The sequence below is a fragment of the Carcharodon carcharias genome, chromosome 31 (genome assembly GCF_017639515.1).
Source record: "Carcharodon carcharias isolate sCarCar2 chromosome 31, sCarCar2.pri, whole genome shotgun sequence".
NCBI classification, from domain to species: Eukaryota; Metazoa; Chordata; class Chondrichthyes; order Lamniformes; family Lamnidae; genus Carcharodon; species Carcharodon carcharias.
This window is the reverse complement of record NC_054497.1, coordinates 15,498,767-15,523,535: the sequence shown is the minus strand read 5'-3', so window position 1 is coordinate 15,523,535 and position 24,769 is coordinate 15,498,767. Positions and strand designations below refer to the sequence as shown.

Genomic DNA, 24,769 nt, shown 5'->3' with positions numbered 1-24,769 from the left:
TAGAATGGTTCATGCACAACACGAGCTTCCTGCCTCCCATCTGCAGCTCATCTCATCAACATTTCCTTCTATTTCTTTCCCCTTTGTTGTTTTCTCAGCTTCCGCTTAAATGTATCGATTCTATTTGCCTCGAAACCTGCCTGCAGTTGTGAGTTCCCCATTTTCATTGTTTGGGAAAAGAGTTTTCTTCAGCATTCCCGACTGAATTTATTCGTGACTCTGAAACTTATCGCCTTCAGTGTTGGTCTTGCCCTCAATGGGAACAAATTCTCTCTGTGTACTCTATCAAACTTGAATTATTTTTGTGAACACATCTATCAGGTCACCCCTCAGTCTTCTCTTTTCTAGAGAATAGTGCCCGAATCTATTCAGTCTCTCCTGATAGTTCTAACCTTTCAGTTCTCATATTGTCCTTGTAAATCTATTCTGCATATTCTCCAATGTCTCCATTGCTTTTGCGTAACATGGTGACAGGAACTGTGTACAGTCGTTAAAGTGTGGACTCATCAAGTTTCTAGATATCTTTAGCATAACCTCTCTGCTTTTCAGTTCTATCCCATTGGAAATGAATCCCTGTGATTTATTTCTGGTTTTAAGGCTCATGAGTCTGTGTCACTAGTTTTAATGTCTAGTGAATAATGATCCCTCTGTCCCTCACCTGCATTGAGACTCTGATTATCTGAGGAGTTTGTGGCCTCCTTATCCTTCCGACCAAAACCCAGGAACAACCGACATTTATAACAGCGAAATGTATTTACCAATCGCATGCCGAGTTTGAATTTGTATTACCATCTCCTCAGTATTAACTAAACTCCAGTTTGGTGTTCCCTGCACATTTGCAAATTGTATTTCTGATTCCAAAGTCCAAATTGTTTCTGGAAACGACGAACAATAGTTATCCCAGCACCGCTCCCTGTGGAACACCACTTCCAACCTTCCACCAGTCGGAGTAACTCCCTTTAACCCCTTCTCTCTGTTTGCTGTTTTGTAGCCAGCTTGCTCTCCATTCTGCTACTGCTACCCTCACTCCACGTGTATCTTACATCATTTCATTAAAGAGCTTATTCATCCTCATGGCCCCAGCTCCCATATATTAGCGCAGTCAATAATCCCCCACACAGAGAGGTCTACAAACCATCATCTTCTCTGGAACCAATCTCTTTGCTTTTCCTTTTGACAATTTCATTGGAATCTGAAATGAAAACCGGTTTTCGATTATAAAATGGAAAATGAATGTGAAATGTTCACAATTTAAAAGTATGTCCCTGTCACATGTTCCTTTTTGCTCACACTCACACATTGTACCACCCACTGAATCGCTTGCCTCACCATGAGCTACATTCCCATCACTCGAAGGCCCTGCTCAGGGTTGGATTGGGTTCGGGACACTTCACCAGGAAACTGTGTCTCGAGGGTCTGTGTGAGTCTCACTTACTGCCCGGGTGTGAGATTGTCCCTCACCCACACTCTCTGTCCTCCTGGCTCTTCAGAGACAGGAACAGTGAACCAGGGACTGACTCCAGGATCTGAGCTTTGGGTTTCCATCCAAGGCCAATGGATCCAAACAGTCACTAGATATTGGCCAATCATGGATAGAAACAGGGACATCTTAAAATATAAATATAGGTACCTTGAGTCCCATAGTGACTCAATATTTCGACAGAATCTGGAACAGAAAGAAGTAATTTCAGTTCACCAATCACAGTAAAGCCTCAATGTCCAGTTATCAGAATAGTTTTAAAACTATGGTGATGGTCGAGGGGTGTTTTTGTGACTGGATGCCTGTGTCCAGTGGGGTTGCACAGTGATCAGTGTTGGGTCCTTTGCAGTTTGTGGTATATATAAACGATTTCGAATTGAATGTAGGAGGGTTGATCTGTAAGTTCGTGGATCAGACAATAATTGGTGGGGTGGTAAATAGTAAGGAAGATAGCCTTAGATTACAGGAGGATATTGACGGGCTGGTCAGATGGGCTTATCAGTGGCAAATGGAATTTAATCCACAAAAGTGTGAGGAGATGCACATGGGCAGGACAAACAAGGCACGGGAATGCACGATGAATGGTAGGACCCTGGGAAGTACCGAGGATCAGAGAGACCTTGGTGTGCATGTCCACTGGTACTTTAAGGTAGCGGGACAGGAAGATAAAGTGGTTAAGAAGGCATATGGGATACTTGCCTTTATTAGCTGAGGCATAGAATATAAGAGCAGGGAGGTTATGCTGGAACTATATAAAACGCTGGTTAGGCCCACAGCTCGAGTATTGCGTGCAGTTCTGGAATCCGCATTATAGGAAAGATGTGATTGCACTAGAGAGAGGGCAGAGGAGATTTACCAGAATGTTGCCTGGACTGGAGAGGTTTAGTTATGAGGAGAGATTGCATTGACTGGGTTATTTTTCTTGGAATTGAGGGGGGCTATGATTCAGGTGCATAAAATTGTCAAGGGCATAAATAGGGTAAACAGGAAGCAACTTTTCCCGTTGGTGCAGGGATCAGTAACCAGGGGGCATAGATTTAAGGTAAGGGGCCGGAGGTTTAGAGGGGATGTGAGGCAGAATGTTTTCACCCAGAGGGTGGTGGGAATCTGGAACTCACTGCCTGAAAGGCAGAAATCCTCATAACATTTAAGAAGTGTTTGGATGTGCACTTTTGATGCCTGGGCATACAAGGCTATGGGCCGAGTGCTAGAAAATGGAATTAGAATAGTTAGGTACTTGTTTGACTGGCACAGACTCGATGGGCAGAAGGGCCTTTTTCTATGTTGTAGACCTCTATAACTCTACGTCCCTCCCGTTTTAATGATATTTAAATCTGTAACCATGAAATATTGTTCAAAGTTCGGGATAAATACCTTTAGTATCAGGCTCACTCTCATTCTCTACAGAGTCTGAAACAGAGGGAACAGGATTTCAGTTTCCAGACCACACGTTCCGATATCTGAATGATTTTCTATGATCCCAATCCCATTGCAAACACCCACACACTCAGCACCTGGACAGCTCACATCTCCAGGTGGAATTTTATATCGAGTCACATGGTGATTACAACACAGAAACCAGCCATTCTGTCAAACCGCTCAGTGCCAGTGTTCATGCACAACACGAGCTTCCTGCCATCTGTCTTCATCACACCTTATCAACATCTCCTTCTATTTCTTTCCCCTTTCTTGTTTTTTCAGCTTCCACTTAAATGTATTGATTGTATTTGCCTCAAACTCTTCCTGCAGTAGCGAGCTCCCCATTCTTATCTCTCTCTGGGAAAAGAGTTTCCTCCAGAATTCCCGATTGGATTCATTCGTGACTCTGAAACTTGTGGCTCACAGTTGTGGTCTTGCCCTCAATGGGAACAAATTCTCTCTGTGTACTCTATCAAACTTGAAATATTTTTGTGAAGTCCTCTATCAGGTCAACCCTCAGTCTTCTTTTTTCTAGAAAATAGAGCCCAAACCTATTCAGTCTCTCCTGATAGTTCTAACCTGTCAGTTCTAGTATTGTCCTTGTAAATCTATCCTGCATATCCTCCAATGTCTCCATTGCTTTTGCGTAACATGGAGATAGGAACTGTGTACAGTCGTTACAGTCTGGACTAATTAAGCTTCTAGATATCTTTAGCATAACCTCTCTGTTTTTCAGTTCTATCCCATTGGAAATGAATCCCTGTGATCTATTTCTGGTTTTAAGGCCTCATGAGTCTGTGTCACTAGTTTTAATGTTTTGTGAATAATGATCCCTCTGTTCCTTACCCCCATTGGGACTCTGATTATCTGAGGAGTTTGTGGCCTCTTTATCCTTCCGACCAAAACCCAGGAACAACCAACATTTATAACAGTGAAATGTATTTACCAATTACATGCCGAGTCTGAATTTGTATTACCATCTCCTCAGTATTAACTAAACTCCAGTTTGGTGCCCCTGCACATTTACAAATTGTATTTCTGATTCCTAAGTCCAAATTGTTTCTGGAAACGATGAACAATAGTTATCCCAGCACCGCTCCCTGTGGAACACCACTTCCAACCTTCCACCAGTCGGAGTAACTCCCTTTAACCCCTACTCTCTATTTGCTGTTTTGTAGCCAGCTTGCTCTCCATTCTGCTACTGCTGCCCTCACTCCACGTGCATTTGACATCTTTTCAATAAAGAGCTTGTTCATTCTCATGGCCCCAGCTCCCATATATTAGCGCAGTCAATAATCCCCCACACAGAGAGATTTACAAACCATCATCTTCTCTGGAACCGATCTCTTTGCTTTTCCTTTTGGCAATTTCGTCGGAATCTGAAATGAAAACCGGTTTTCGATTATAAAATGGAAAATGAATTTGAAATGTTCACAATTTAAAAGTGTGTCCCTGTCACATGTTCCTTTTGCTCAAACTCACACATTGTACCACCCACTGAATCGCTCGCCTCATCATGAGCTACATTCCCATCACTCGAAGGCCCAGCTCAGGGTTGGATTGGGTTCGGGTCACTTCACCAGGAAACTGCGGGTTGAATCCCGGAGTCTCGAGGGTCAGTATGAGTCTCACTTACTGCCCGGTTGTGAGATTGTCTCTCACCCACACTCTCTGCTCTCCTGGCTCTTCAGAGACAGGAACAGTGAGCCGAGCACTGACTCCAGGATCTGAACTTTGTGTTTCCATCCTCCAAACAGCTTCCCAGAGACATGAACACAATCATCACTCGATTATTTACCAATGATTGATAGATACAGGGACATATTAAAATATAAATATAGATACCTTGAGTCCCAGAGTGACTCGCTTTTTCGAAAGAATCTGGATTAGAAAGAACAGAATTTCAGTTCACCAATCACCGTAAAGCCGCAGAGACCAATCATCAGAATAGTTTTAAAACTGTGGTGATGGTCGAGGGATGTTTTTGTGACTGGATGCCTGTGTGCAGTGGGGTTCCACAGGGATCGATGTTGGGTCCCATGCTATTTGTGGTATATATAAACGATTTAGAATTGAATGTAGGAGGGTTGATCTGTAAGTTCGTGGATGAGACAATAATTGGTGGACTGGTAAATAGTGAGGAGGATAGCCTTAGAGTACAGGAGGATATAGACGGGCTGGTCAGATGGGCTTATGTGTGGCAAATGGAATTTAATCTACAAAAGTGTGAGGTGATGCACTTGGGCAGGACAAACAAGGCACGGGAATGCATGATGAATGGTAGGATCCTGGGAAGCACCAAGGATCAGAGGGACCTTGGTGTGCATATCCACCGGTCCCTTAAGGTAACGGGACAGGTAGATAAGGTGGTTAAGAAGGCATATGGGATACTTGCCTTTATTAGCTGAAGCATAGAATATAAGAGCACGGAGGTTATGCTAGAACTATATAAAACGCCGATTAGGTCACAGCTAGAGTATTGCGTGCAGTTCTGGAAACCGCATTATAGGAAGGATGTGATTGCAATAGACAGCGGGCAGAGGAGATTTACCAGGATGTTGCCTGGGCTGGAGAGTTTTAGTTATGAAGAGAGATTGGATAGACTGGGGTTATTTTCCTTGGAGCAGAAGAGATTGAGGGGGGATATGATTGAGGTGTATAAAATTATCAGTGGCATAGATAGGGCAGACAGAAAGCATCTTTTCCCCTTGGTGGAGGTTTCAGTAACCAGGGGGCATACATTTAAGGTAAGGGGCAGGAGGTTTAGATGGGATGTGAGGCAGAATGTTTTCACCCAGAGGGTGGTGGGATTCTAGAACTCACTGCCTGAAAGGGTGTGAGGGGCAGAAATTCTCATAACATTTAAGAAGTATTTGGATGTGTACTTTTGATGCTAGGGCATACAAGGCCATGGGCCTAGTGCTAGAAAATGGAATTAGAATAGTTAGGCACTTGTTTGACTGGCACTGACTCGATGGGCCGAAGGACCTTTTTCTATGCTGTAGGCCTCTATGACTCTACGTTCCTCACATTTTAATGATATTTAAATCTGTAACTGTGAAGTATTGTTCAAAGTTTGGGATAAATACCTTTAGTATCAGGCTCACTCTCATTCTCTACAGAGTCTGAAACAGAGGGAACAGGATTTCAGTTTCCAGACCACACGTTCCGATATCCGAATGATTTTCTATGATCCCAATCCCACTGCAAACACCCACACACTCAGCACCTGGACAGCTCACATCTCCAGGTGGAATTTTATGTCGAGTCACATGGTGATTACAACACAGAAACCGGCCATTCTGTCAAACCGCTCAGTGCCAGTGTTCATGCACAACACGAGCTTCCTGCCACCTGTCTTCATCTCATCTTATCAACATCTCCTTCTATTTCTTTCCCCTTTCTTGTTTTTTCAGCTTCCGCTTAAATGTATTGATTGTATTTGCCTCAAACTCTTCTTGCAGTAGCGAGCTCCCCATGCTTATCTCTCTCTGGGAAAAGAGTTTCCTCCAGAATTCCCGATTGGATTCATTCGTGACTCTGAAGCTTGTCACCCACAGTTTTATTCTTGCCCTCAATGGGAATAAATTCTCTCTGTGTACTCTATCAAACTTGAATTATTTTGGTGAAGACCTCTATCAGGTCAACCCTCAGTCTTCTCTTTTCTAGAAAATAGAGCCCAAACCTATTCAGTCACTCCTGATAGTTCTAACTTGTCAGTTCTAGTATGGTCCTTGTAAATGTATTCTGCATATTCTCCAATGTCTCCATTGCTTTTGTGTAACATGGAGACAGGAACTGTGTACAGTTGTTACAGTCTGGACTAATTAAGCTTCTAGATATCTTTAGCATAAGCTATCTGTTTTTCAGTTCTATCCCATTGGAAGTGAATCCCTGTGATTTATTTCTGGTTTTAAGGCCTCTTGAGTCTGTGTCACTAGTTTTAATGATTTGTGAATAATGATCCCTCTGTTCCTTACCCCGATTGAGACTCTGATTATCTGAGGAGTTTGTGGCCTCCTTATCCTTCCGACCAAAACCCAGGAACAACCAACATTTATAACAGTGAAATGTATTTACCAATTACATGCCGAGTCTGAATTTGTATTACCATCTCCTCAGTATTAACTAAACTCCAGTTTGGTGTCCCCTGCACATTTGCAAATTGTATTTCTGATTCCAAAGTCCAAATTGTTTGTCAACGATGAACAATAGTGATCCCAGCACCGATCCCTGTGGAACACCACTCCCCACCTTCCACCAGTCGGAGTAACTCCCTTTAACCACTACTCTCTGTTTGCTGTTTTGTAGCCAGCTTGCTCTCCATTCTGCTACTGCTCCCCTCACTCCACATGCATCTGACATCATTTCAATAAAGAGCTTGTTCATTCTCATGGCCCCAGCTCCCATATATTAGCACAGTCAATAATCCCCCACACAGAGAGATCTACAAACCATCATCTTCTCTGGAACTGATCTCTTTGCTTTTCCTTTTGGTAATTTCATCAGAATCTGAAATGAAAACCGGTTTTCGATTATAAAATGGAAAATGAATGTGAAATGTTCACAATTTAGAAGTGCCTCTCTGTCCCATGTTCCTTTTTGCTCACACTCACATTGTACCACCCACTAAATCACTCGCCTCACCATGAGCTATATTCCCATCAGTCGAAGGCCCAGCTCAAGGTTGGATTGGGTTCGGGACACTTCATCAGGAAACTGTGGGTTGAATCCCGGAGTCTCGAGGGTCAGTGTGAGTCTCACTTATTGCCCGGGTGTGAGATTGTCCCTCACCCACACTCTCTGCCCTCCTCGCTCTTCAGAGACAGGAACAGTGAGCCGAGCACTGACTCCAGGATCTGAGCTTTGAGTTTGCATCCAAGGCCAATGGATCCAAACAGTTTCACAGAAACATGAGCACAATTGTCACTAGATTATTGACCAATGATTGATAGAAACAGGGACATTTTAAAATATAAATATAGGTACCTTGAGTCCCAGAGTGACTTGCTTTCTCGAAAGTAATTAGAACAGAAGGAACAGAATTTCAGTTCACCAATACCAGTAAAACCTCAGTGTCCCGTTATCAGAATAGTTTTAAAACTATGGTGATGGTCGAGTGGTGTATTTGTGACTGGATGCCTGTGTCCAGTGGGGTTCCACAGGGATCGTTGTTGGGTCACTTGCTGTATATATAAACGATTTGGAATTGAATATAGGAGGGTTGATCAGTAAGTTCGTGGATAAACAATAATTGGTGGAGTGGTAAATAGTGAGGAGGATAGCCTTAGATTACAGGAGGATATAGACGGGCTCGTAAAATGGGCTTATCGGTGGCAAATTGAATTAATCCAGATTAGTGTGAGGTGATGCACTTGGGCAGAACAAACAAGGCACAAGAATGCACGATGAATGTTAGGGCCCTGGGAAGTACCGAGGATCAGAGGGACCTTGGTGTGCATGTCTACCGGTACTTTAAGGTAGCGGGACAGGTAGATAAGGTGATTAAGAAGGCGTATACGATAGTTGCCTATACTTGAATATAAGACTGGACAGTTATGCTAGAACTATATAAAATGCTGGTTAGGCCACAGCGAGTGTATTGTGTGCAGTTCTGGATTCCGCATTATAGGAAGGATGTGATTGCACTAGAGAGAGTGCAGAGGAGTTTTACCAGGATGTTGCCTGGACTGGAGAGTTTTAGTTATGAAGCGAGATTGGATAGACTGAGGTTATTTTCCTTGGAGCAGAGGAGATTCCGGGGGGATATGATTGAGGTGTATAAAATTATCAGGGGCATAAATAACGTAGACAGGAAGCAACTTTTCCCCTTGATGGAGGGATCAGTAACCAGGGGGCATAGATTTAAGGTAAGGGGCCGGAGGTTTAGAGGGGATGTGAGACAGAATGTTTTCACCCAGAGGGTGGTGGGAATCTGGAACTCACTGCCTGAAAGAGTGTTAGAGTCAGAAGTCCTCATAACATTTGAGAAGTATTTGGATGAGTACTTTTGATGCCAGGGCATACAAGGCTATTGGCCTAGTGCTAGAAAATGGAATTAGAATGCTTAGGCACTTGTTTGACTGGCGCAGACTCGATGGGCCGAAGGGCCTTTTTCTATGCTGTAGGCATCTATGACTCTACGTCCCTCCCGTTTTAATGATATTTAAATCTGTAACCGTGAAGTATTGTTTAAAGATCGGGATAAACACCTTTGTTATCAGGCTCACTCTCATTCTCTACAGAGTCTGAAACAGAGGGAACAGGATTTCAGTTTCTAGACCACACATTCTGATATCCGAATGGTTTTCAATGATCCCAAACCGACTGCAAACACCCACACACTCAGCACCTGGAGAGCTCACATCTCCAGGTGGAATTTTATATCGAATCACATGGTGATTACAACACAGAAACAGGCCATTCAGTCAAACTGCTCTGTGCCAGTGTTCATGCACAACATGAGCTTCCTGCCTCCCGTCTTCATCTCATCTTATCAACATTTCCTTCTATTTCTTTCCACTTACTTGTTTCTTCAGCTCCCGCTTAAATGTATTGATTGTATTTGCCTCAAACTCTTCCTGCAGTAGCGAGCTCCCCATTCTCAGCTCTCTCTGGGAAAAGAGTTTCCTCCAGAATCCCGGATTGGATTTATTCATGACTCTGAAACTTATCGCCCTCAGTTTTGGTCTTGCCCTCAATGGGAACAAATTCTCTCTGTGTACTCTATCAAACTTGAATTATTTTTGTGAACACCTCTATCAGGTCACCCCTCAGTCTTCTCTTTTCTAGAGATTAGAGTCCGAACCTATTCAGTCTCTCCTGATAGTTCTAACCTGTCAGTTCTAGTATTGTCCTTGTAAATCTATTCTGCATATTCTCCAATGTCTCCATCTCGTTTGTGTAACATGGAGACAGGAACTGCGTACAGTCGTTACATTGTGGACTCATCAAGCTTCTAGACATCTTTAGCATAACCCCTCTGCTTTTCAGTTCTATCCCATCGGAAATTGTTCCCAGTGTTTTACTTCTGGTTTTAAGGCCTCGTGAGTCTGTGTCACTAGTTTTAATGATTTGTGAATAATGATCCCTCTGTTCCTCACCCCCATTGAGACTCTGATTTTCTGAGGAGTTTGTGGTCTCCTTATCCTTCCGACCAAAACCCAGGAACAACTAACATTTATAACAGTGAAATGTATTTACCAATCACATGCCGAGTCAGGATTTGTATTACCATCTCCTCAGTATTAACTAAACTCCAGTTTGATGTCCCCTGCACATTTGCAAATTGTATTTCTGATTCCCAAGTCTAAATAGTTTGTGTCAACGATGAACAATAGTGAGCCCAGCACCGATCCCTGTGGAACACCACTTCCCACCTCCCACCAGTCGGAGTAACTCCCTTTAACCCCTACTCTCTGTTTGCCGTTTTGTAGCTAGCTTGCTCTCCATTCTGCGGCTGCTCCCCTCACGCCACATGCATTTGACATCATTTCAATAAAGAGCTTGTTCATCCTCATGGCCCCAGCTCCCATATATTAGCATAGTCAATAATCCCCCACACAGAGAGATCTACAAACCATCATCTTCTCTGGAACCAATCTCTTTGCTTTTCCTTTTGGCAATTTCATCAGAATCTGAAATGAAAACCGGTTTTCGATTATAAACTGGAAAATGATTGTGAAATGTTCACAATTTAACAGTGTGTCCCTGTCACATGTTCCTTTTTGCTCACACTCACACATTGTACCACCCACTGAATTGCTTGCCTCACCATGAGCTACATTCCCATCACTCGAAGGCCCAGCTCAGGGTTGGATTGGGTTCGGGTCACTTCACCAGGAAAATGCGGGTTGAATCCCGGAGTCTCGAGGGTCAGTATGAGTCTCACTTACTGCCCGGGTGTGAGATTGTCCCTCACCCACACTCTCTGCCCTCCTGGCTCTTCAGGGACAGGAACAGTGAGCCGAGCACTGACTCCAGGATCTGAGCTTTGAGTTTCCATCCTCCAAACAGCTTCCCAGAGACATGAGCACAATCGTCACTAGATTATTGACCAATGAATGAAAGAAATAGGTACATATTAAAATATAAGAGTAGGTACCTTGAGTTGCAGAGTGACTCGCTTTTTCGAAAGAATCTGGAACAGAAAGAACAGAATTTCACTTCACCAATCACAGTAAAGCCTCAGTGTCCTGTAATCAGAATAGTTTTAAAACTATGGTGATGGTCGAGGGATGTTTTTGTGACTGGTTGACTGTGTCCAGTGGGGTTCCACAGGGATCAGTGTTGGGTCCCTTGCTGTTTGTAGAGAAGATAAATGATTTCGAATTGAATGTAGGAGGGTTGTTCAGTAAGTTTGTGGATAAGACAATAATTGGTAGAGTGGTAAATAGTGAGGAGGATTACAGGAGGATATAGATGGGCTGGTCAGATGGGCTTATCGATGGCAAATGGGATTTAATCCAGATAAGTGTGAGGTGATGCACATTGGCAGGACAAACAAGGCACGGGAATGCACGATGAATGGTAGGACCCTGGGAAGTAATGAGGATCAGAGGGACCTTGGTGTGCATATCCACTGGTACTTTAAGTTAGCAGGACAGGTAGATAAGGTGGTTAAGATGGCATATGGCATACTTGCCTTTATTAGCTGAGGCATAGAATATAAGAGCAGGGAGGTTATGCTAAAACTATATAAAACACCGGTCAGGCCACAGCTAGAGTATTGCATGCAGTTCTGGAATCCGTATTATAGGAAGGATGTGACTGCAGTAGAGAGAGTGCAGCGGAGATTTACCAGGATGTTGCCTGGACTGTAGAGTTTTAGTTCTGAAGAGAGATTGGATAGACTGGGGTTAGTTTCGTTGGAGCAGAGGTGATTGGGGGAGGACATGATTGAGGTGTATAAAATTATCAGGGGTATAGATAGGGTAGACAGGAAGCAACTTTTCCCCTTGGTGCAGGGATCAGTAACCAGGGGGCATAGATTTAAGGTAAGGGGCAGGAGGTTTAGAGGGGATGTGAGGCAGTATGTTTTCACCCAGAGGGTGGTGGGAATCTGGAACCCTCTGCCTGAAAGGCAGAAATCCTCATAACATTTAAGAAGTATTTGGATGTGTACTTTTGATGCCAGGGCATACAAGGCCATGGGCCTAGTGTTAGAAATGGAATTAGAATAGTTAGGCACTTGTTTGACTGGCACAGACTCGATTAGCCGAAGGGCCTTTTTCTATGCTGTAGACCTCCCGTTTTAATGCCATTTAAATCTGTAACCATGAAGTATTGTTCAAAGATCGGGATAAATACCTTTGGTATCAGGCTCACTCTCATTCTCTGCAGAGTCTGAAAAAGAGGGAAAAGAATTTCAGTTTCAAGACCACACATTCCGATATCCGAATGGTTTTCAATGATCCCAATCACACTGCAAACACCCACACACTCAGCACCTGGACAGCTCACATCTCCAGATGGAATTTTATATTAAATCACATGGTGATTACAACACAGAAACAGCCCATTCGGTCAAACTACTCGGTGCCAGTGTTCATGCACAACACGAGCTTCCTGCCACCTGACTTCATCTCATCTTATCAACATCTCCTTCTATTTTTTCACCTTTCTTGCTTTTTCAGCTTCTGCTTAAATGTATTGATTGTATTTGCCTTTAACCCTTCCTGCAGTAGCGAGCTCCTCATTCTCATATCTCTCTGGGAAAAGAGTTTCCTCCAGAATTCCCGATTGGATTTATTTGTGACTCTGAAACTTATCGCCCTCAGTTTTGGTCTTGCCCTCAATGGGAACAAATTCTCTCTGTGTACTCTATCAAACTTGAATTCTTTTTGTGAAGACTTGTGTCAGGTCACCCCTCAGTTTTCTCTTTTCGAGAGAATAGAGCCCAAACCTATTCAATCTCTCCTGATAGTTCTAACCTCTCAGTTCTCGTATTGTCCTTGTAAATCTATTCTGCATATTCTCCAATGTCTCCAATGCTTTTGCGTAACCTTGAGACAGGAACTGTGTACAGTTACAGTGTGGACTCATCAAGCTTCTAGACATCTTTAGCATAACCTTCCTGTTTTTCAGTTCTATCCAATTGGAAATGAATCCCTGTGATTTATTTCTGGATTTAAGGCCTCATGAGTCTGTGTCACTAGTTTTAATGATTTGTGAATAATGATCCCTCTTTTCCTCACCCCCATTGAGACTCTGATTTTCTGAGGAGTTTGTGGCCTCCTTATCCTTCCGACCAAAACCCAGGCACAACCAATATTTATAACAGTGAAATGTATTTACTAATCACAAGACGAGTTTGAATTTGTATTACCATCTCCTCAGTATTAACTAAACTCCAGTTTGGTGTCCCCTGCACATTTGCAAATTGTATTTTTGATTCCTAAGTCCAAATTGTTTCTGTAAACGATGAAGAACAATGACCCCAGCACCGATCCCTGTGGAACACCACTTCCTACCTTCCACCAGCCGGGGTAACTCCCTTTAACCCCTACTCTCTGTTTGCTGTTTTGTAGCCAGCTTGCTCTCCATTCTGCTACTGCTACCCTCACTCCACGTGTATTTTACATCATTTCATTAAAGAGCTTATTCATCCTCATGGCCCCAGCTCCCATATATTAGCGCAGTCAATAATCCCCCACACAGAGAGGTCTACAAACCATCATCTTCTCTGGAACCAATCTCTTTGCTTTTCCTTTTGGCAATTTCATTGGAATCTGAAATGAAAACCGGTTTTCGATTATAAAATGGAAAATGAATGTGAAATGTTCACAATTTAAAAGTGTGTCCCTGTCACATGTTCCCTTTTGCTCACACACACACATTGTACCACCCACTGAATCGCTCGCCTCACCGTGAGCTACATTCGCATCACTCGAAGGCCCTGCTCAGGGTTGGATTGGGTTCGGGACACTTCACCAGGAAACTGCGGGTTGAATCCCGGAGTGTCGTGGGTCAGTATGAGTCTCACTTACTGCCCGGGTGTGAGATTGTCCCTCACACACACTCTCTGCCCTCCTCGCTCTTCAGAGACAGGAACAGTGAGCCGAGCACTGACTCCAGGTTCTGAGCTTTGAGTTTCCATCCTCCAAACAGCTTCCCAGAGACATGAGCACAATCGTCACTAGATTATTGACCAATGATTGATAGAAATAGGTACATATTAAAATATAAGTGTAGGTACCTTGAGTCCCAGAGTGACTCGCTTTTTCGAAAGAATCTGGAACAGAAAGAACAGAATTTCAGTTCACCAATCACAGTAAAGCCTCAGTGTCCCGTAATCAGAATAGTTTTAAAACTATGGTGATGGTCAAGGGATGTTTTTGTGACTGGTTGACTGTGTCCAGTGGGGTTCCACAGGGATCGGTGTTGGGTCCCTTGCTGTTTGTAGAATATATAAACGACTTAGAATTGAATGTAGGAGGGTTGATCAGTAAGTTCGTGGATAAGACAATAATTGGTGGAGTGGTAAATAGTGAGGAGGATTACAGGAGGATATAGATGGGCTGGTCAGATGGGCTTATTGATGGCAAATGGAATTTAAGCCACAAAAGTGTGAGGAGATACAGATGGGCAGGACAAACAAGGCACGGGAATACACGATGAATGGTAGGACCCTGGGAAGTACCGAGGATCAGAGGGACCCTGGTGTGCATGTCCACCGGTACTTTAAGGTAGCGGGACAGGTGGATAAGGTTGTTAAGATGGCATATGGCATACTTGCCTTTATTAGCTGAGGCATAGAATATAAGAGCAGGGAGGTTATACTGGAATTGTATAATAAGCTGGTTAGGCCCACAGCTCAAGTATTGCGTGCAGTTCTGGAATCGCCATTATAGGAAGGATGTGATTGCAGAAGAGAGAGTGCAGAGGAGATTTACCAGGATGTTGCCTGGACAGGAGTGTTTTAGTTATGAAGAAAGATTGGATATTCTGGGGTTATTTTCCTTGGAGCAGAGGTGATTCGGGGAGGACATGATTGAGGTGTATAAAATTATCAGGGGTATAGATAGGGTAGACAGGAAGCAACTTTTCCCCTTGGTGCAGGGATCAGTAACCAGGGGGCATAGATTTAAGGTAAGGGGCAGGAGGTTTAGAGGGGATGTGAGGCAGTATGTTTTCACCCAGAGGGTGGTGGGAATCTGGAACCCTCTGCCTGAAAGGCAGAAATCCTCATAACATTTAAGAAGTATTTGGATGTGTACTTTTGATGCCAGGGCATACAAGGCCTTGGACCTAGTGTTAGAAAATGAAATTAGAATAGTTAGGCACTTGTTTGACTGGCACAGACTCGATTAGCGAAGGGCCTTTTTCTATGCTGTAGACCTCCCGTTTTAATGATATTTAAATCTGTAACCATGAAGTATTGTTCAAAGATCGGGATAAATACCTTTAGTATCAGGCTCACTCTCATTCTCTGCAGAGTCTGAAAAAGAGGGAAAAGGATTTCAGTTTCAAGACCACACATTCCGATATCCGAATGGTTTTCAATGATCCCAATCCCACTGCAAACACCCACACACTCAGCACCTGGACAGCTCACATCTCCAGGTGGAATTTTATATCGAATCACATGGTGATTACAACACAGAAACAGGCCATTCGGTCAAACTACTCGGTGCCAGTGTTCATGCACAACACGAGCTTCCTGCCACCTGACTTCATCTCATCTTATCAACATCTCCTTCTATTTCTTTCACCTTTCTTGCTTTTTCAGCTTCCGCTTAAATGTATTGATTGTATTTGCCTCAAACTCTTCCTGCAGTAGCGAGCTCCTCATTCTCATATCTCTCTGGGAAAAGAGTTTCCTCCAGAATTCCCGATTGGATTTATTTGTGACTCTGAAACTTATCGCCCTCAGTTTTGGTCTTGCCCTCAATGGGAACAAATTCTCTCTGTGTACTCTATCAAACTTGAATTCTTTTTGTGAAGACCTTTGTTAGGTCACCCCTCAGTCTACTCTTTTCTAGAGAATAGAGCCCGAAACTATTCAGTCTCTCCTGATAGTTCTAAACTCTCAGTTCTCATATAGTCCTTGTAAATCTATTCTGCATATTCTCCAATGTCTCCATTGCTTATGCATAACATGGAGACAGGAACTGTGTACAGTCGTTACAGGGTGGACTCATCAAGCTTCTAGACATCTTTAGCATAACCTCTCTGTTTTTCAGTTCTATCCCATTGGAAATGAATCCCAGTGATTTATTTCTGGTTTTAAGGCCTCATGAGTCTGTGTCACTAGTTTTAATGATTTGTGAATAATGATCCCTCTTTTCCTCACCCCCATTGAGACTCTGATTTTCTGAGGAGTTTGTGGCCTCCTTATCCTTCCGACCAAAATCCAGGCACAACCAATATTTATAACAGTGAAATGTATTTACTAATCACAAGACGAGTTTGAATTTGTATTACCATCTCCTCAGTATTAACTAAACTCCAGTTTGGTGTCCCCTGCACATTTGCAAATTGTATTTTTGATTCCTAAGTCCAAATTGTTTCTGTAAACGATGAAGAACAATGACCCCAGCACCGATCCCTGTGGAACACCACTTCCCACCTTCCACCAGCCGGAGTAACTCCCTTTAACCACTACTCTCTGTTTGCTGTTTTGTAGCCAGCTTGCTCTCCATTCTGCTACTGCTACCCTCACTCCACATGTATTTTACATCATTTCATTAAAGAGCTTATTCATCCTCATGGCCCCAGCTCCCATATATTAGCGCAGTCAATAATCCCCCACACAGAGAGGTCTACAAACCATCATCTTCTCTGGAACCAATCTCTTTGCTTTTCCTTTTGGCAATTTCATCGGAATCTGAAATGAAAACCGGTTTTCGATTATAAAATGGAAAATGAATGTGAAATGTTCACAATTTAAAAGTGTGTCCCTGTCACATGTTCCCTTTTGCTCACACACACACATTGTACCACCCACTGAATCGCTCGCCTCACCGTGAGCTACATTCGCATCACTCGAAGGCCCTGCTCAGGGTTGGATTGGGTTCGGGACACTTCACCAGGAAACTGCGGGTTGAATCCCGGAGTGTCGTGGGTCAGTATGAGTCTCACTTACTGCCCGGGTGTGAGATTGTCCCTCACCCACACTCTCTGCCCTCCTCGCTCTTCAGAGACAGGAACAGTGAGCCGAGCACTGACTCCAGGTTCTGAGCTTTGAGTTTCCATCCTCCAAACAGCTTCCCAGAGACATGAGCACAATCGTCACTAGATTATTGACCAATGATTGATAGAAATAGGTACATATTAAAATATAAGTGTAGGTACCTTGAGTCCCAGAGTGACTCGCTTTTTCGAAAGAATCTGGAACAGAAAGAACAGAATTTCAGTTCACCAATCACAGTAATGCCTCAGTGTCCCGTAATCAGAATAGTTTTAAAACTATGGTGATGGTCAAGGGATGTTTTTGTGACTGGTTGACTGTGTCCAGTGGGGTTCCACAGGGATCGGTGTTGGGTCCCTTGCTGTTTGTAGAATATATAAACGATTTAGAATTGAATGTAGGAGGGTTGATCAGTAAGTTCGTGGATAAGACAATAATTGGTGGAGTGGTAAATAGTGAGGAGGATTACAGGAGGATATAGATGGGCTGGTCAGATGGGCTTATTGATGGCAAATGGAATTTAAGCCACAAAAGTGTGAGGTGATACAGATGGGCAGGACAAACAAGGCACGGGAATGCACGATGAATGGTAGGACCCTGGGAAGTACCGAGGATCAGAGGGACCCTGGAGTGCATGTCCACCGGTACTTTAAGGTAGCGGGACAGGTGGATAAAGTTGTTAAGATGGCATATGGCATACTTGCCTTTATTAGCTGAGGCATAGAATATAAGAGCAGGGAGGTTATACTGGAATTGTATAATAAGCTGGTTAGGCCCACAGCTCAAGTATTGCGTGCAGTTCTGGAATCGCCATTATAGGAAGGATGTGATTGCAGAAGAGAGAGTGCAGAGGAGATTTACCAGGATGTTGCCTGGACAGGAGTGTTTTAGTTATGAAGAAAGATTGGATATTCTGGGGTTATTTTCCTTGGAGCAGAGGTGATTCGGGGAGGACATGATTGAGGTGTATAAAATTATCAGGGGTATAGATAGGGTAGACAGGAAGCAACTTTTCCCCTTGGTGCAGGGATCAGTAACCAGGGGGCATAGATTTAAGGTAAGGGGCAGGAGGTTTAGAGGGGATGTGAGGCAGTATGTTTTCACCCAGAGGGTGGTGGGAATCTGGAACCCTCTGCCTGAAAGGCAGAAATCCTCATAACATTTAAGAAGTATTTGGATGTGTACTTTTGATGCCAGGGCATACAAGGCCTTGGACCTAGTGTTAGAAAATGAAATTAGAATAGTTAGGCACTTGTTTGACTGGCACAGACTCGATTAGCGAAGGGCCTTTTTCTATGCTGTAGACCTCCCGTTTTAATGATATTTAAATCTGTAACCATGAAGTATTGTTCAAAGATCGGGATAAATACCTTTAGTATCAGGCTCACTCTCATTCTCTGCAGAGTCTGAAAAAGAGGGAAAAGGATTTCAGTTTCAAGACCACACATTCCGATATCCGAATGGTTTTCAATGATCCCAATCCCACTGCAAACACCCACACACTCAGCACCTGGACAGCTCACATCTCCAGGTGGAATTTTATATCGAATCACATGGTGATTACAACACAGAAACAGGCCATTCGGTCAAACTACTCGGTGCCAGTGTTCATGCACAACACGAGCTTCCTGCCACCTGACTTCATCTCATCTTATCAACATCTCCTTCTATTTCTTTCACCTTTCTTGCTTTTTCAGCTTCCGCTTAAATGTATTGATTGTATTTGCCTCAAACTCTTCCTGCAGTAGCGAGCTCCTCATTCTCATATCTCTCTGGGAAAAGAGTTTCCTCCAGAATTCCCGATTGGATTTATTTGTGACTCTGAAACTTATCGCCCTCAGTTTTGGTCTTGCCCTCAATGGGAACAAATTCTCTCTGTGTACTCTATCAAACTTGAATTCTTTTTGTGAAGACCTTTGTTAGGTCACCCCTCAGTCTACTCTTTTCTAGAGAATAGAGCCCGAAACTATTCAGTCTCTCCTGATAGTTCTAAACTCTCAGTTCTCATATAGTCCTTGTAAATCTATTCTGCATATTCTCCAATGTCTCCATTGCTTATGCATAACATGGAGACAGGAACTGTGTACAGTCGTTACAGGGTGGACTCATCAAGCTTCTAGACATCTTTAGCATAACCTCTCTGTTTTTCAGTTCTATCCCATTGGAAATGAATCCCAGTGATTTATTTCTGGTTTTAAGGCCTCATGAGTCTGTGTCACTAGTTTTAATGATTTGTGAATAATGATCCCTCTTTTCCTCACCCCCATTGAGACTCTGATTTTCTGAGGAGTTTGTGGCCTCCTTATCCTTCCGACCAAAATCCAGGCACAACCAATATTTATAACAGTGAAATGTATTTACTAATCACAAGACGAGTTTGAATTTGTATTACCATCTCCTCAGTATTAACTAAACTCCAGTTTGGTGTCCCCTGCACATTTGCAAATTGTATTTTTGATTCCTAAGTCCAAATTGTTTCTGTAAACGATGAAGAACAATGACCCCAGCACCGATCCCTGTGGAACACCACTTCCCACCTTCCACCAGCCGGAGTAACTCCCTTTAACCACTACTCTCTGTTTGCTGTTTTGTAGCCAGCTTGCTCTCCATTCTGCTACTGCTACCCTCACTCCACATGTATTTTACATCATTTCATTAAAGAGCTTATTCATCCTCATGGCCCCAGCTCCCATATATTAGCGCAGTCAATAATCCCCCACACAGAGAGGTCTACAAACCATCATCTTCTCTGGAACCAATCTCTTTGCTTTTCCTTTTGGCAATTTCATCGGAATCTGAAATGAAAACCGGTTTTCGATTATAAAATGGAAAATGAATGTGAAATGTTCACAATTTAAAAGTGTGTCCCTGTCACATGTTCCCTTTTGCTCACACACACACATTGTACCACCCACTGAATCGCTCGCCTCACCGTGAGCTACATTCGCATCACTCGAAGGCCCTGCTCAGGGTTGGATTGGGTTCGGGACACTTCACCAGGAAACTGCGGGTTGAATCCCGGAGTGTCGTGGGTCAGTATGAGTCGCACTTACTGCCCGGGTGTGAGATTGTCCCTCACCCACACTCTCTGCCCTCCTCGCTCTTCAGAGACAGGAACAGTGAGCCGAGCACTGACTCCAGGTTCTGAGCTTTGAGTTTCCATCCTCCAAACAGCTTCCCAGAGACATGAGCACAATCGTCACTAGATTATTGACCAATGATTGATAGAAATAGGTACATATTAAAATATAAGTGTAGGTACCTTGAGTCCCAGAGTGACTCGCTTTTTCGAAAGAATCTGGAACAGAAAGAACAGAATTTCAGTTCACCAATCACAGTAATGCCTCAGTGTCCCGTAATCAGAATAGTTTTAAAACTATGGTGATGGTCAAGGGATGTTTTTGTGACTGGTTGACTGTGTCCAGTGGGGTTCCACAGGGATCGGTGTTGGGTCCCTTGCTGTTTGTAGAATATATAAACGATTTAGAATTGAATGTAGGAGGGTTGATCAGTAAGTTCGTGGATAAGACAATAATTGGTGGAGTGGTAAATAGTGAGGAGGATTACAGGAGGATATAGATGGGCTGGTCAGATGGGCTTATTGATGGCAAATGGAATTTAAGCCACAAAAGTGTGAGGTGATACAGATGGGCAGGACAAACAAGGCACGGGAATGCACGATGAATGGTAGGACCCTGGGAAGTACCGAGGATCAGAGGGACCCTGGTGTGCATGTCCACCGGTACTTTAAGGTAGCGGGACAGGTGGATAAGGTTGTTAAGATGGCATATGGCATACTTGCCTTTATTAGCTGAGGCATAGAATATAAGAGCAGGGAGGTTATACTGGAATTGTATAATAAGCTGGTTAGGCCCACAGCTCAAGTATTGCGTGCAGTTCTGGAATCGCCATTATAGGAAGGATGTGATTGCAGAAGAGAGAGTGCAGAGGAGATTTACCAGGATGTTGCCTGGACAGGAGTGTTTTAGTTATGAAGAAAGATTGGATATTCTGGGGTTATTTTCCTTGGAGCAGAGGTGATTCGGGGAGGACATGATTGAGGTGTATAAAATTATCAGGGGTATAGATAGGGTAGACAGGAAGCAACTTTTCCCCTTGGTGCAGGGATCAGTAACCAGGGGGCATAGATTTAAGGTAAGGGGCAGGAGGTTTAGAGGGGATGTGAGGCAGTATGTTTTCACCCAGAGGGTGGTGGGAATCTGGAACCCTCTGCCTGAAAGGCAGAAATCCTCATAACATTTTTGAAGTATTTGGATGTGTACTTTTGATGCCAGGGCATACAAGGCCTTGGACCTAGTGTTAGAAAATGAAATTAGAATAGTTAGGCACTTGTTTGACTGGCACAGACTCGATTAGCGAAGGGCCTTTTTCTATGCTGTAGACCTCCCGTTTTAATGATATTTAAATCTGTAACCATGAAGTATTGTTCAAAGATCGGGATAAATACCTTTAGTATCAGGCTCACTCTCATTCTCTGCAGAGTCTGAAAAAGAGGGAAAAGGATTTCAGTTTCAAGACCACACATTCCGATATCCGAATGGTTTTCAATGATCCCAATCCCACTGCAAACACCCACACACTCAGCACCTGGACAGCTCACATCTCCAGGTGGAATTTTATATCGAATCACATGGTGATTACAACACAGAAACAGGCCATTCGGTCAAACTACTCGGTGCCAGTGTTCATGCACAACACGAGCTTCCTGCCACCTGACTTCATCTCATCTTATCAACATCTCCTTCTATTTCTTTCACCTTTCTTGCTTTTTCAGCTTCCGCTTAAATGTATTGATTGTATTTGCCTCAAACTCTTCCTGCAGTAGCGAGCTCCTCATTCTCATATCTCTCTGGGAAAAGAGTTTCCTCCAGAATTCCCGATTGGATTTATTTGTGACTCTGAAACTTATCGCCCTCAGTTTTGGTCTTGCCCTCAATGGGAACAAATTCTCTCTGTGTACTCTATCAAACTTGAATTCTTTTTGTGAAGACCTTTGTTAGGTCACCCCTCAGTCTACTCTTTTCTAGAGAATAGAGCCCGAAACTATTCAGTCTCTCCTGATAGTTCTAAACTCTCAGTTCTCATATAGTCCTTGTAAATCTATTCTGCATATTCTCCAATGTCTCCATTGCTTATGCATAACATGGAGACAGGAACTGTGTACAGTCGTTACAGGGTGGACTCATCAAGCTTCTAGACATCTTTAGCATAACCTCTCTGTTTTTCAGTTCTATCCCATTGGAAATGAATCCCAGTGATTTATTTCTGGTTTTAAGGCCTCATGAGTCTGTGTCACTAGTTTTAATGATTTGTGAATAATGATCCCTCTTTTCCTCACCCCCATTGAGACTCTGATTTTCTGAGGAGTTTGTGGCCTCCTTATCCTTCCGACCAAAATCCAGGCACAACCAATATTTATAACAGTGAAATGTATTTACTAATCACAAGACGAGTTTGAATTTGTATTACCATCTCCTCAGTATTAACTAAACTCCAGTTTGGTGTCCCCTGCACATTTGCAAATTGTATTTTTGATTCCTAAGTCCAAATTGTTTCTGTAAACGATGAAGAACAATGACCCCAGCACCGATCCCTGTGGAACACCACTTCCCACCTTCCACCAGCCGGAGTAACTCCCTTTAACCACTACTCTCTGTTTGCTGTTTTGTAGCCAGCTTGCTCTCCATTCTGCTACTGCTACCCTCACTCCACATGTATTTTACATCATTTCATTAAAGAGCTTATTCATCCTCATGGCCCCAGCTCCCATATATTAGCGCAGTCAATAATCCCCCACACAGAGAGGTCTACAAACCATCATCTTCTCTGGAACCAATCTCTTTGCTTTTCCTTTTGGCAATTTCATCGGAATCTGAAATGAAAACCGGTTTTCGATTATAAAATGGAAAATGAATGTGAAATGTTCACAATTTAAAAGTGTGTCCCTGTCACATGTTCCCTTTTGCTCACACACACACATTGTACCACCCACTGAATCGCTCGCCTCACCGTGAGCTACATTCGCATCACTCGAAGGCCCTGCTCAGGGTTGGATTGGGTTCGGGACACTTCACCAGGAAACTGCGGGTTGAATCCCGGAGTGTCGTGGGTCAGTATGAGTCGCACTTACTGCCCGGATGTGAGATTGTCCCTCACCCACACTCTCTGCCCTCCTCGCTCTTCAGAGACAGGAACAGTGAGCCGAGCACTGACTCCAGGTTCTGAGCTTTGAGTTTCCATCCTCCAAACAGCTTCCCAGAGACATGAGCACAATCGTCACTAGATTATTGACCAATGATTGATAGAAATAGGTACATATTAAAATATAAGTGTAGGTACCTTGAGTCCCAGAGTGACTCGCTTTTTCGAAAGAATCTGGAACAGAAAGAACAGAATTTCAGTTCACCAATCACAGTAATGCCTCAGTGTCCTGTAATCAGAATAGTTTTAAAACTATGGTGATGGTCAAGGGATGTTTTTGTGACTGGTTGACTGTGTCCAGTGGGGTTCCACAGGGATCGGTGTTGGGTCCCTTGCTGTTTGTAGAATATATAAACGATTTAGAATTGAATGTAGGAGGGTTGATCAGTAAGTTCGTGGATAAGACAATAATTGGTGGAGTGGTAAATAGTGAGGAGGATTACAGGAGGATATAGATGGGCTGGTCAGATGGGCTTATTGATGGCAAATGGAATTTAAGCCACAAAAGTGTGAGGTGATACAGATGGGCAGGACAAACAAGGCACGGGAATGCACGATGAATGGTAGGACCCTGGGAAGTACCGAGCATCAGAGGGACCCTGGTGTGCATGTCCACCGGTACTTTAAGGTAGCGGGACAGGTGGATAAGGTTGTTAAGATGGCATATGGCATACTTGCCTTTATTAGCTGAGGCATAGAATATAAGAGCAGGGAGGTTATACTGGAATTGTATAATAAGCTGGTTAGGCCCACAGCTCAAGTATTGCGTGCAGTTCTGGAATCGCCATTATAGGAAGGATGTGATTGCAGAAGAGAGAGTGCAGAGGAGATTTACCAGGATGTTGTCTGGACAGGAGTGTTTTAGTTATGAAGAAAGATTGGATATTCTGGGGTTATTTTCCTTGGAGCAGAGGTGATTCGGGGAGGACATGATTGAGGTGTATAAAATTATCAGGGGTATAGATAGGGTAGACAGGAAGCAACTTTTCCCCTTGGTGCAGGGATCAGTAACCAGGGGGCATAGATTTAAGGTAAGGGGCAGGAGGTTTAGAGGGGATGTGAGGCAGTATGTTTTCACCCAGAGGGTGGTGGGAATCTGGAACCCTCTGCCTGAAAGGCAGAAATCCTCATAACATTTTTGAAGTATTTGGATGTGTACTTTTGATGCCAGGGCATACAAGGCCTTGGACCTAGTGTTAGAAAATGAAATTAGAATAGTTAGGCACTTGTTTGACTGGCACAGACTCGATTAGCGAAGGGCCTTTTTCTATGCTGTAGACCTCCCGTTTTAATGATATTTAAATCTGTAACCATGAAGTATTGTTCAAAGATCGGGATAAATACCTTTAGTATCAGGCTCACTCTCATTCTCTGCAGAGTCTGAAAAAGAGGGAAAAGGATTTCAGTTTCAAGACCACACATTCCGATATCCGAATGGTTTTCAATGATCCCAATCCCACTGCAAACACCCACACACTCAGCACCTGGACAGCTCACATCTCCAGGTGGAATTTTAT

General features: G+C 43.4%; 1 protein-coding gene across 28 annotated transcripts in view; it reads right to left on the bottom strand.

Moving 5' to 3' along the window:
• Positions 1-24,769, bottom strand: part of LOC121271629 (protein PRQFV-amide-like) — a 101,679-nt gene that overhangs the window by 19,049 nt on the left and 57,861 nt on the right. For 15 of the 28 annotated variants that reach the window (XM_041177683.1, XM_041177684.1, XM_041177688.1 and 12 more), the window contains 22 exons: positions 24,597-24,632; positions 23,391-23,426; positions 22,867-22,923; positions 21,499-21,534; positions 20,293-20,328; positions 19,769-19,825; positions 18,401-18,436; positions 17,195-17,230; positions 16,671-16,727; positions 15,303-15,338; positions 14,097-14,132; positions 13,573-13,629; positions 12,209-12,244; positions 11,004-11,039; positions 10,480-10,536; positions 9,112-9,147; positions 7,355-7,411; positions 5,989-6,024; positions 4,745-4,780; positions 4,222-4,278; positions 2,855-2,890; positions 1,136-1,192 (listed from right to left, as the gene is read on the bottom strand). In XM_041177683.1, the coding sequence (XP_041033617.1) occupies positions 1,136-1,192; positions 2,855-2,890; positions 4,222-4,278; positions 4,745-4,780; positions 5,989-6,024; positions 7,355-7,411; positions 9,112-9,147; positions 10,480-10,536; positions 11,004-11,039; positions 12,209-12,244; positions 13,573-13,629; positions 14,097-14,132; positions 15,303-15,338; positions 16,671-16,727; positions 17,195-17,230; positions 18,401-18,436; positions 19,769-19,825; positions 20,293-20,328; positions 21,499-21,534; positions 22,867-22,923; positions 23,391-23,426; positions 24,597-24,632 (960 nt within the window). Of the gene's footprint in view, positions 1-1,135; positions 1,193-1,630; positions 1,667-2,854; positions 2,891-4,221; positions 4,279-4,744; positions 4,781-5,988; positions 6,025-7,354; positions 7,412-9,111; positions 9,148-10,479; positions 10,537-11,003; positions 11,040-12,208; positions 12,245-13,572; positions 13,630-14,096; positions 14,133-15,302; positions 15,339-16,670; positions 16,728-17,194; positions 17,231-18,400; positions 18,437-19,768; positions 19,826-20,292; positions 20,329-21,498; positions 21,535-22,866; positions 22,924-23,390; positions 23,427-24,596; positions 24,633-24,769 lie in introns of all 28 variants that reach the window. The other 13 variants (XM_041177689.1, XM_041177703.1, XM_041177691.1 and 10 more) reach the window with 10 other exon arrangements.